Source organism: Oncorhynchus masou, chromosome 10 (assembly GCF_036934945.1).
Source record: "Oncorhynchus masou masou isolate Uvic2021 chromosome 10, UVic_Omas_1.1, whole genome shotgun sequence".
In the NCBI taxonomy this organism is placed as follows: Eukaryota; Metazoa; Chordata; class Actinopteri; order Salmoniformes; family Salmonidae; genus Oncorhynchus; species Oncorhynchus masou.
The window spans coordinates 46,044,617-46,057,543 of record NC_088221.1 but is presented as its reverse complement, the minus strand read 5'-3'; the positions used below and the strand labels follow the sequence as shown (position 1 = coordinate 46,057,543).

Genomic DNA, 12,927 nt, shown 5'->3' with positions numbered 1-12,927 from the left:
TACCTAACAGTGACCCAGCACTGGGAGAATAGGGAAAGCTTACAGACAGTGTCATACCTAACAGTGACCCAGCACTGGGAGAATAGGGAAAGCTTACAGACAGTGTCATACCTAACAGTGACCCAGCACTGGGAGAATAGGGAAAGCTTACAGACAGTGTCATACCTAAACAGTGACCCAGCACTGGGAGAATAGGGAAAGCTTACAGACAGTGTCATACCTAACAGTGACCCAGCACTGGGAGAATAGGGAAAGCTTACAGACAGTGTCATACCTAAACAGTGACCCAGCACTGGGAGAATAGGGAAAGCTTACAGACAGTGTCATACCTAACAGTGACCCAGCACTGGGAGAATAGGGAAAGCTTACAGACAGTGTCATACCTAACAGTGACCCAGCACTGGGAGAATAGGGAAAGCTTACAGACAGTGTCATACCTAACAGTGACCCAGCACTGGGAGAATAGGGAAAGCTTACAGACAGTGTCATACCTAACAGTGACCCAGCACTGGGAGAATAGGGAAAGCTTACAGACAGTGTCATACCTAACAGTGACCCAGCACTGGGAGAATAGGGAAAGCTTACAGACAGTGTCATACCTAACAGTGACCCAGCACTGGGAGAATAGGGAAAGCTTACAGACAGTGTCATACCTAACAGTGACCCAGCACTGGGAGAATAGGGAAGAATGGAAACTGGCACAAATCATCCATCATTTTAGTGGGGGAAATTAATTTGGATGGTTTAAGACTGGATGTAGGCCTGAGTCACATGGGTCTGTATCCTGGGTCTGGTGTCTACCTTGTGTCTCCACCACGTCTCTCTTCTTGGCGCTGGCCTTGCTGTTGCTGTCACAGCTGACGTGGAAGAAGGTGAACAGCAGATGGTGCTTCTCATTGAGCTGAGTGGGTAGCGCAATCTTAAACTGAGGAACAAGAACAGGAACATACACGCTCAGGGTTAGAATACACACTGCCACTGCTTCGTCTGCTCACTACTTACTCTAAAGTATTGTTTAAAATGTAACTGTGCATTCTGCATGATTCAGTCTGGTCGACTGCGAGCATTAATTAAATCAAATAGAAATCCCAGCAGTACCTCATCATAAAACTCTGGGCTGTGTTGGTGATGTAATACTGCAGCAAAGGCATTCTCTGTAAACAGGGGTCCTCCTGGTTGACCATAGATGCACTGTGGGTAATAATAACAATACATTTTGTTATTAGGCTACCTGGTGCGGCAGGTAGCCTAGTGGTTAGAGCATTGGACTAGTAACCAAAAGGTTGCAAGATTGAATCCCGAGCTGACAAGGTAAAAATCTGTCATTCTGCCCCTGAACAAGACACTTAACCAACACATCTTTCATGTTCCCTAGGTTGTCATTAAAAATAAGAATTCATTCTTAACTGACTTGCCTAGTTAAATAAAATAAAAAAAAAAATGTTATTCCCCGAAGTGGTATATTGTTCCTCTTGTACCAAACGACACTGTGGTATCCGATGAACTCTGCTGAGAAGGAGTCATATGAGTGGCAGCTTACCTTGAGTGAAACAGCCTCCTCTCCGTCAGAGTCCTTGAACTCGATGCAGACAGCTATGTTTCTAGCCTGAGGAGAGAGCAGACAGAATAATCAGAATTAAAGCTGACCCACGTGGAGATGCTGGAGGGAAACACATTTATGCTGAACACATTTATAGTCAAGTTGGAAAAGTAATATCATGATATTTAGTCGTCTCTCGTCACAGATTGTTACATGTAATCAAGTCTCTTTTTAGGCTCCCAAGTGGTGCAGCAGTCTAAGGCACTGCATGCCAGTGCAAGAGGCAACACTACAGACACACTGGTTTGAATCTTGGCTGTATCACATCCGGCCGTGATTGGGAGTCCCATAGGGCGGCTCACAATTGGACCAGCGTCGTCTGGGTTTGGCCAAGGTAGGCCCGCCATTGTAAATAAGAATTTGTTATTAACTGACTTGCCTAATTAAATAAAGGTTACATTTTCTTTTAAACAATTTAAAAAAAAACATCTAGCCACATGAGATTTGTGTATCTTGATCAAACTGAGCAGTTTGTGCCTTTGTGACTATACCTTTGTGAAGGATTTTTGGCTGTCGTACTTCAGGTGCCTGGGGTAGACATAGAGGTGATTGTTGTAGATGGTGAATGGCTGGGAACATTTGGCTATGTAGGGAACAAACTCCTCCACCTCAAAGTAGACGTTCGTCTTCTCACTGCTATCAAAAGTCCTCACAGGAATATAGGATGAGCTAATACAATCTACACACAGCGACGGAGACAGGACAGACGGGGGGCAGACAGACAATCAGACCAATCTGAGTTGAAGAGAAACAGCTTCCATCCTTCATGTTCCCAGTATGTGTTGAATTTGGAGGGCTTACTTGTCAAGTCGGGGGCAACATCGTCAATGGTAACGTCTAAGTTTCCTAAGATTACAGGGAGCTTGGCCATCTTCTCTGGCCTAGGGAGAAGAAGCATAATAAGTACTGGTTAATGCCTTTGTTATCATCTACCTAGGAGGATCTGATGGAAAACAGGCAAACTGCCTGGAAACTACCCTCTGAACAGACAGAACCCAAGAGGAGAAACCAAATGTTTGTAAAGGTGAGAAAACATCTGCGGTACAGGCTTTCATTGTGAAAGAGAATCTCTTCAGCCAAAAAAAACCTGCCTATGGGAATCAGCTTACGAAATACCCACTGTTATAACACTTTAATCATTCAGACTAAACAAGAATAAATTCAATTTTCTCAATGTGATGTACTTGAACGATGAAACCAAAGTCAGCAAAGAATGCAGACGGTAGGAGTTACGAACTTTCTGAAGTCAGCCAGCAGTTTAAACATATCGTCGTTGGACAACTTGTTACTGTCCTGTCTGTAGATGGCGGAGAAACGTCCACTTTTGTCCAACGTCCCCGATGCATCTTTGAACAGAGGCCTGCAGGGAAGGAGAAATGAGAATCAAAAATGACAGGTCTGTTTCCAATAGTTCTCTGGACAAAGCTCTGCTGATCTGGGCTTGATCTCAGAGGAGGTTTTCCACTGGTTTGGGCTAGATCTCAGAGGGGTTTTCCACTGGTCTGGGCTAAATCTCAGAGGGGGTTATTTAGAGTTATTTGGCAACTTTGGTTGTGAATGATACAAACCTTAGAATGCCTTAGAAATCAAAACATATATGGGCTGCCTGACTATAGACTATTGATGATTTGAGAAAGTCACAAAAAAAGCATGTGCTTTGTTCCTTGCCTCAGGCTGCACAGCTGTTCTCTCCTATTTTCACTATTCTCAATTTTCGCAATCTTGTCCCATTATCAAATGGGCAGGAACAGGAAGAAGGGGAGGAACAGGGGCAGGAACAGGGGCAGGAACAGGGGCAGGAACAGGGGGAGGAACAGGAACAGGGGGAGGAACAGGAACAGGGGCAGGAACAGGGGCAGGAACAGGAACAGGGGGAGGAACAGGAACAGGGGCAGGAAAAGGTGCAGGAACAGGGGGAGGAACAGGGGGAGGAACAGGGGGAGGAACAGGGGGAGGAACAGGGGGAACAGGGGAACAGGGGGAGGAACACAGGAACAGGGGCAGGAACAGGGGGAGGGCAAACAGGGGCAGGAACAGGAACAGGGGGGGGCAGGAACAGGAACAGGGGCAGGAACAGGAACAGGGGAGGAACAGGGGGAGGAACAGGGGGAGGAACAGGGGGAGGAACAGGGGGAGGAACAGGAACAGGGGCAGGAACAGGAACAGGGGGAGGAACAGGAACAGGGGCAGGAACAGGAACAGGGGAGGAACAGGGGGAGGAACAGGGGGAGGAACAGGGGGAGGAACAGGGGGAGGAACAGGGGGAGGAACAGGAACAGGGGAGGAACAGGGGGAGGAGGGACAGGGGGGAACAGGAACAGGAACAGGGGGAGGGGGCAGGAAGGAACGGGGGGGGCAGGAACAGGGGCAGGAACAGGGGGAGGAACAGGAAGGAACAGGGGAGGAACAGGGGGGAACAGGGGAGGAACAGGGGGAGGAACAGGGGGAGGAACAGGAACAGGGGGAGGAACAGGAACAGGGGGGAGGAACCAGGGGGGGGGAGGAACAGGAGGAACAGGGGGAGGAACAGGGGAACAGGGGAGGAACAGGAACAGGGGGAGGAACAGGAACAGGGGAACAGGAACAGGAACAGGGGGGAGGAACAGGGGAGGAACAGGGGGGGAGGAACAGGAACAGGGGGGGGGCAGGAAACAGGAACAGGGGGGGAGGAACAGGAACAGGGGGAGGAACAGGGGGAAACAGGGGAGGAACAGGGGGAACAGGAACAGGGGGGAGGAACAGGAACAGGGGAGGAACAGGAACAGGGGGGAGGAACAGGGGGAACAGGAACAGGGGAGGAACAGGGGGGGGCAGGAGGGGAGGGGGGAACAGGAAACAGGGGGAGGAACAGGGGGGAGGAAACAGGGGGGCAGGAACAGGGGAGGAACAGGGGCAGGAACAGGGGAGGAACAGGGCAGGAACAGGGGGAGGAACAGGAAACCGGGGAGGAACAGGGGGAGGAACAGGAACAGGGAGGAACAGGAACAGGGGGAGGAACCGGGGAACAGGAAGAACAGGGGGAACAGGGGCAACCGGGGGGGAGGAACAGGGGGAGGAACAGGAACAGGGGGAGGAACAGGGGGAGGAACAGGAACAGGGGGAGGAACAGGAACAGGGGGAGGAACCGGGGGAGGAACAGGAACAGGGGGAGGAACAGGAACAGCGGGAGGAACAGGAACAGCGGGAGGAACAGGGGCAGGGATAAAAGACCTGTCATCCATATGCACTCGAACAGGGACAGGAACAGGGGGAGGAACAGGGGGAACAGGGGGGGAACAGGGGGGAGGAACAGCAAATGGAGGCCGCAGGGGGAGGAACAGGAACAGGGGAGGAACAGGAACAGGAGGAGGAACAGGAACAGGGGGAGGAACAGGAACAGGAACAGGGGGAGGAACAGGGGGAGGAACAGGAACAGGAACAGGGGGAGGAACAGGAACAGGGGGAGGAACAGGAACAGCGGGAGGAACAGGAACAGCGGGAGGAACAGGAACAGCGGGAGGAACAGGGGCAGGGATTTCCCCGCCGGTTCGTTTTTTTTTTTTAGTCATACAGAGTCGGCTATTCCGGTATAATTATTGTAGCACCTGGGATCCTCCTCTTTTTAGTTGCAACCACCAACACTCTGCTTTCACACAGGACTGTATATAGAAATGTCTGGGCTTTGAACAACCCTTATTTCACTCCATGCATCAACCACTGTTTAGGGAGCCTCTCGCTGCACAACAGGTGATATTCCGCCCAAACTCTGTGCGCCATGGGCTCTCCAACCCCTGTTCCTACAGCTACCCATGACTCTGTGTGCCATGGGCTCTCCAACCCCTGTTCCTGCAGCTACCCAGTACTCTGTGTGCCATGGGCTCTCCAACCCCTGTTCCTGCAGCTACCCAGTACTCTGTGTGCCATGGGCTCTCCAACCCCTGTTCCTGCAGCTACTCTGGAACATGAATAGTAAAACATTTTCACAACAAAATATATTTCATTAAACTGTTGACAGCCCCTATCTCTGTGCGCTGGAGAAAGGAATGAAGGAGAGAGAGGGGGAGATGAAAACACATAGTGGTGAGATATTCTGTAGCAAAAGGTAATGTGTCAGCCTATTAATTATGAAAAATAAAAAAATAAATTCCTTATTACTAGGCTGTTCAGAATCAAATACAAATGCACTACAATTGTAGGCTTAGCCGCCCTGCACAATCAATGAACCAACAGCATTGCCTAGGCCTATACTTTCTCTCCCAGACTCATGAAGACATTTTGGAACATAGAATAAGGTAACCAGTCCATCTCGTATACATAATAATACAGTCCACACTCAAAAGGTGATTAGTAGAATGTGTTTAATTTTGGTGTAAAGGCTAGGCTAAGTATGTACCAAAGTATGTACCAAAAAAAAAAGTTCTGCCATGAGTAATATGTGGTAGGCTATGTATTGTATAACAGCACAATTATTACTTTAATTCAGTTTTTTTTTAAAAAATGGTGTCGAGCTCATATGTAGGTCTACGCGTATGCACTATCTTCATGGGTGTTTTGAATGAATCATCACGACAGCCTTGGTTTCTCAAATGACTACCTCGCCTGGTTCACCAACTACTTCTATGATAGAGTTCAAGTGTGTCAAATCGGAGGGTCTGCTGTCCGGACCCCTGGCAGTCTCTATGGGGGGAAGGGGGGCCCACAGGGTTCAATTTTTGGACCGACTCTCTTCTCTGTATACATCAATGAGGTCGCTCTTGCTGCTGGTGAGTCTCTGATCCACCTCTACGCAGACGACACCATTCTGTATACTTCTGGCCCTTCTTTGGACACTGTGTTAACAACCCTCCGGGCGAGCTTCAATGCCATACAACTCTCCTTCCGTGGCCTCCAATTGCTCTTAAATACAAGTAAAACAAAATGCATGCTCTTCAACCGATCGCTACCTGCACCTACCCGCCTGTCCAACATCACTACTCTGGACGGCTCTGACTTAGAATACGTGGACAACTACAAATACTTAGGTGTCTGGTTAGACTGTAAACTCTCCTTCCAGACCCATATCAAACATCTCCAATCCAAAGTTAAATCTAGAATTGGCTTCCTATTTCGCAACTAAGCATCCTTCACTCATGCTGCCAAACATACCCTTGTAAAACTGACCATCCTACCAATCCTCGACTTTGGCGATGTCATTTACAAAATAGCCTCCAATACCCTACTCAACAAATTGGATGCAGTCTATCACAGTGCATTCCATTTTGTCACCAAAGCACCATATACTACCCACCATTGCGACCTGTACACTCTCGTTGGCTGGCCCTCGTTGGCTGGTACCCTCTTATCCCAGCTCGCTGGTCACCATAGCATCTCCCACCTGTAGCACACGCTCCAGCAGGTATATCTCTCTCGTCACACCCAAAACCAATTCTTTCTTTGGCCGCCCCTCCTTCCATTTCTCTGCTGCCAATGACTGGAACGAACTACAAAAATCTCTGAAACTGGAAACACTTATCTCCCTCACTAGCTTTAAGCACCAACTGTCAGAGCAGCTCACAGATTACTGCACCTGTACATAGCCCACCTATATTTTAGCCCAAACAACTACCTCTTTCCCTACTGTATTTAATTTATTTATTTATTTTGCTCCTTTGCACCCCATTATTTTTATTTCTACTTTGCACATTCTTCCATTGCAAATCTACCATTCCAGTGTTTTACTTGCTATATTGTATTTACTTTGCCACCATGGCCTTTTTTGCCTTTACCTCCCTTATCTCACCTTATTTGCTCACATCATATATAGACTTGTTTATACTGTATTATTGACTGTATGTTTGATTTACTCCATGTGTAACTCTGTCGTTGTATGTGTCGAACTGCTTTGCTTTATCCTGGCCAGGTCGCAATTGTAAATGAGAACTTGTTCTCAACTTGCCTACCTGGTTAAATAAAGGTGAAATAAAAAATAAAATAAATAAATTAGAAAGCACTGGACATTTAATTGTGTTAGGCTTTGAAACACAATGTTTTCAACCTGTTGTTGAATTTATTTCTTTAAAAATTGATCAATCACTGTGAGGTGAGATTTAAAAGCACACACTGTTTTGATGATATGTTTGATGTGATTTTCAATGGCATTTGCATTGATGTTAGAGGGACAATAGAGCCCTGAGTACCAGGCCATTAGGACCTGATGGAGGGACAATAGAGCCCTGAATACAAGGCCATTAAGACCGGATGGAGCGTCAATAGAGCCCTGAGTACCAGGCTATTAGGACCTGATGGAGGGACAATAGAGCCCTGAGTACCAGGCCATTTGGACCTGATGGAGGGACAATAGAACCCTGAGTACCAGGCCACTAGGACATGATGGCAGTTAGTAAATGGGATACTGCCAATGCATGTCCAGAGCGTATAAAAGGAGATTACCGTGACTCGATGGTCACGTGGAAGGACTGCCGGTGTGGCGGTAATACAATCATCGCATCAGCCTTTTTACCAGTGTCAAAAATGTAATTGATTTAATTATTTAATTTCATCTAGATATGTTGTAGTCAAAGCGATGCCATACTAAACAGATCTACTATCAAGTTCCTCTAATAATGACAAGATATTCCAAAAGGTCAAAGCATCATTCAATAACCTCTAACTATAACCATCAGTTCAGTTCAGGTTAGTAACCGTCCAGTACCTGGCGGCCCATCCAAAAGGCATCCTGTACTGGCCCAACCGGCTGCAAGACAATTTGGCATTTTTCAGAACCTTCTGTGCCACCTGGTGGGAGAAAGGAACAGAGTATGAGTGGTCCATTCTGATCTGACAATACAGACAGGGGTGATGGGCAGCAGTCCAGGCTCCAGCATATCCTATTGAGTTAGCTCTGAGGCCTGCCAAGCTACACACACACACACACACACACACACACTCACACAAGCGTGTACACACACTAACACAAACACACCCTGAAAATGGTCCCTAATGCAGTTCAGATTTTCTCTGTTAAAAGCCATTACTTCTCCGTATAACAGAACCAGACTTGTAAAACCAATGCTTGTGGAGTGTTATTGTAACCAGACAGCACTTATGATGTGTATGATTTTATCATTCATCATGTGGATTAATCTATTGGACTGTTGTGTTTTGTGATGCCGAGGCCCTGTTACAGAGCGTACCTTGGTGGAGTCTGAGCTCTTCATGTAGGGCTCAGCACAGTGTGTGATTCCTCCCTGCAGGACCTTCTCAATGCGAGCTAACAGGAAGATATCTGGGTGTGGACACGTTACAGAGAACACTCCCTGTGGCGAGACAAAGCAACAGTGAAAACAAGAGTATGAGTGAAACATTGTTTTAAAGGTTCTTCTGTGTATTGGCTGTACATGACGGTCAGACAAAAACATCCACACACCATTTAAAAACATTTAATTATGCAGACCTAAATCTGTACAGGTAGCTACATTAAAGTATATCAATCATGTCATATTGAAAGAGATAAATCACTCCAAATATTCTATATAGATGAATATAATTTCTACACCTGTCTGGGGTACAGCATGGCCTCCTCAGGCAGACCGTGGACCTCCCTCTGCAACCCCAGCAAGGCGTCCCCACCCCCGTTCATGAACTGGCTACTGGGGTTGGCCACCAGCTGTCTGACGGACGGGTGGTTCAGGTCCACATGGAAGTCTGACGAGATCTTCCTGCTATTCTGGATGTCGAACAGCGACAGGGTCACATAGAACGGCTCCACCTGGAAATTAAGCAACAGGAAAAGTGTCTTAGCTGGTGAAGTAAACACATGTAGAGGATGACACCAAATACAATGCTAGTCTTTGCCATTTATAGATGATACTGTGATGCCACAGAAGGTTCATGAGTTTGACAAGAGACTGGCTGAATGCCTTTCAGTATATCTCTGTCAGGTCAGTGTATCTCTGTCTATGTCAGGTCTGTATAACTGAACAGGTTGACATGTTCTCTCGGTAATGGACAGGCTGCCTGCCCTCCTTTAAACAGTGCCTTCAGCCATTACTATGGCTCTCGGCGGGTTACTAACCCAGAGCTCCCTCGCGAAAAAGACAAACAGCAGTGATGACATACGCCAGAGATGTGATCCCTCCACACCTCTCTTTGTCACTCACCCATTGTTCCGAGAAAATACTGGTTATAAAACAATAAGATATCTGTCTCACATTGAGCACTGACTCATGGAGAACTAGAGGAAGGAGATCTGGCTCACATTGAGCACTGACTCATGGAGAACTAGGGGAAGGAGATCTGTCTCACATTGAGCACTGACTCATGGAGAACTAGGGGAAGGAGATCTGGCTCACATTGAGCACTTACTCATGGAGAACTAGGGGAAGGAGATCTGGCTCACATTGAGCACAGACTCATGGAGAACTAGGGGAAGGAGATCTGGCTCACATTGCACACTGACTCATGGAGAACTAGGGGAAGGAGATCTGGCTCACATTGCACACTGACTCATGGAGAACTAGGGGAAGGAGATCTGGCTCACATTGCACACTGACTCATGGAGAACTAGGGGAAGGAGATCTGGCTCACATTGCACACTGACTCATGGAGAATTAGAGGAAGGAGATCTGGCTCACATTGAGCACTGACTCATGGACAACTAGGGGAAGGAGATCTGGCTCACATTGCACACTGACTCATGGAGAACTAGGGGAAGGAGATCTGGCTCACATTGAGCACTGACTCATGGACAACTAGGGGAAGGAGATCTGGCTCACATTGAGCACTGACTCATGGAGAACTAGGGGAAGGAGATCTGGTTCACATTGAGCACTGACTCATGGAGAACTAGGGGAAGGAGATCTGGTTCACATTGAGCACTGACTCATGGAGAACTAGGGGAAGGAGATCTGGCTCACATTGAGCACTGACTCATGGACAACTAGGGGAAGGAGATCTGGCTCACATTGCACACTGACTCATGGAGAACTAGGGGAAGGAGATCTGGCTCACATTGAGCACTGACTCATGGACAACTAGGGGAAGGAGATCTGTCTTACGTTTGTTGTTGGTCCCTCGTCATTCTCCTCTACACAGCTCTGCAGGTTGAAGGCCAGGTCATTGCAATTGACCAAAATGCGCTTGCCAAACTTTTCTTCATATTGCTTTATATCTGGCTCAATTCCTGAGAAGTCAAGTTTCTAAAGAGACAAAAAGAGCGTAGGTTAGGTTTATTTTAACCATAATTTAGAGCTGGGGGATTGTCAAATACCTTTCTGAAAATTCGATAGTTACGAACCTGTGTGTCCGGATCCAAGGTGAACAGTTTCAATCTGGTCTCGCTCCTCATTTTAGATTCAATATCTCTTGCACTCTGAGGACAAGACATTTTTTTAAATAAATACCCAGACCACAGCTTTCCTTATTAGGCAGAACTCTTTAAGCAAAAAGGTTTTCAGATTGAACTGCTTTTATCACTTGAACATTTCTCTTCATTTGAGTCCATCCGGAGTTGAGGTTTCCTATAACGTGCTGACCAGACAGACTCAATGGTAAAGTCAGGTGGTGCCTATCACCACGGCAAAGCCTGTCAAGCACTCTGTCAGACATCTGCTTTGTTAGTTAACTGCTACCATCAGATTCCATGCACATACAGTATAGCTTCTCTATAGGCTGATTGCTCCTCAAGGCTACGGACATGTGATCCTAGGAGACAGTCAGATGTCCACCTCAGAGCTCAGGCTGTTCCAGGAAACCCAGCCGTTGAAGTCTGCCCAAGTACTGAGTGCTTCACCAAATGGTCATGGAAATCTTTTACGGTAGCTTTCCACTATGGGAAAGAACCAGATATTGGTTCCTCTCCTGCTTTTGGTCGCTTTTCAAACAGCAGGAGCTGTCATTTGTTTGTGTGTCTGTCAAGTAATTTTTATTTTGATTATATTTTCCTTTATTATGTTTCCCTAACCCTATCACCCCTCCACGATTTGGAGTAAACTAATGGACAACATCTCTTAGGCTTCTACGTCCAGCTTATACATACTATATACAGTCGTGGCCAAAGGTTTTGAGAATGACACAAATATACATTTTCACAAAGTCTGCTGCCTCAGTTTGTATGATGGCAATTTGCCTAGGACCATGCCTCAGGACCACCTGGCATGATGACTCCTTGCTGTCCCCAGTCCACCTGGCCGTACTGCTGCTCCAGTTTCAACTGTTCTGCCTGCGGCTATGGAACCCTGACCTGTTCACCGGACGTGCTACCTGTCCCCCGGACGTGCTACCTGTCCCAGACCTGCGGTTTTCAACTCTCTAGAGACAGCAGGAGTGGTAGAGATAGTCTATGAAAAGCCAACTGACATTTACTCCTGAGGTGCTGACTTGCTGCACCCTCGTCAACTACTGTGATTATTATTATTTGACCATGCTGGTCATTTATGAACATTTGAACATATTGGCCATGTTCTGTTACAATCTCCACCCGGCACAGCCAGAAGAGGACTGGCCACCCCTCATAGCGTGGTTCCTCTCTAGGTTTCTTCCTAGGTTTTGGCCTTTCTAGGGAGTTTTTCCTAGCCACCGTGCTTCTACACCTGCATTGCTTGCTGTTTGGGGTTTTAGACTGGGTTTCTGTACAGCACCTTGAGATACCAGCTGATGTACGAAGGGCTATATCAATACATTTTATTTGAGGTCACTCTCTCATGCTGATTGAGTTTGAATAACAGACTTGAAGCTTCAAAAGGAGGGTGGTGCTTAGAATCATTGTTCTTCCTCTGTCAACCATGGTTACCTGCAAGGAAACATGTGCCGTCATCATTGCTTTGCACAAAAAGGGATTCACTGGCAAGGATATCACTGCCAGTAAGATTGCACCTAAATCAACAATTTATCGGATCATCAAGAACTTTAAGGAGAGCAATTCAATTGTTATGAAGAAGGCTTCAGGGCGCCCAAGAAAGTCTAGCAAGCGCCAGGATCGTCTCCTAAAGTTGATTCAGCTGCGGGATCGGGGCACCACCAGCACAGAGCTTGCTCAGGAATGGCAGCAGGCAGGTGTGAGTGCATCTGCACGCACAGTGAGGCGAAGACTTTTGGAGGATGGCCTGGTGTCAAGAAGGGCAGCAAAGATGCCAATTCTCTCCAGGAAAAACATCAGGGACAGATTGATATTCTGCAAAAGGTACAGGGATTGGATTGCTGAGGACTGGGGTAAAGTCATTTTCTATGATGAATCCCCTTTCAGATTGTTTGGGGCATCCGGAAAAAAGCTTGTCCGGAGAAGACAAGGTGAGCGCTACCATCAGTCCTGTGTCATGCCAACAGTAACGCATCCTGAGACCATTCATGTGTGGGGTTGCTTCTCAGCCAAG

General features: G+C 47.2%; 1 protein-coding gene across 16 annotated transcripts in view; it reads right to left on the bottom strand.

Annotated features, from left to right (window-relative positions):
- The window catches only part of LOC135547680 (dedicator of cytokinesis protein 9-like), a 188,269-nt gene that overhangs the window by 61,862 nt on the left and 113,480 nt on the right, over positions 1 to 12,927 (bottom strand). For all 16 annotated transcript variants that reach the window (XM_064976902.1, XM_064976903.1, XM_064976894.1 and 13 more), the window contains 11 exons: positions 10,854 to 10,928; positions 10,615 to 10,755; positions 9,114 to 9,326; positions 8,752 to 8,874; positions 8,271 to 8,353; positions 2,838 to 2,960; positions 2,402 to 2,481; positions 2,092 to 2,279; positions 1,541 to 1,606; positions 1,099 to 1,191; positions 802 to 925 (listed from right to left, as the gene is read on the bottom strand). In XM_064976902.1, the coding sequence (XP_064832974.1) occupies positions 802 to 925; positions 1,099 to 1,191; positions 1,541 to 1,606; positions 2,092 to 2,279; positions 2,402 to 2,481; positions 2,838 to 2,960; positions 8,271 to 8,353; positions 8,752 to 8,874; positions 9,114 to 9,326; positions 10,615 to 10,755; positions 10,854 to 10,928 (1,309 nt within the window). The remainder of the gene's footprint in view (positions 1 to 801; positions 926 to 1,098; positions 1,192 to 1,540; positions 1,607 to 2,091; positions 2,280 to 2,401; positions 2,482 to 2,837; positions 2,961 to 8,270; positions 8,354 to 8,751; positions 8,875 to 9,113; positions 9,327 to 10,614; positions 10,756 to 10,853; positions 10,929 to 12,927) is intronic.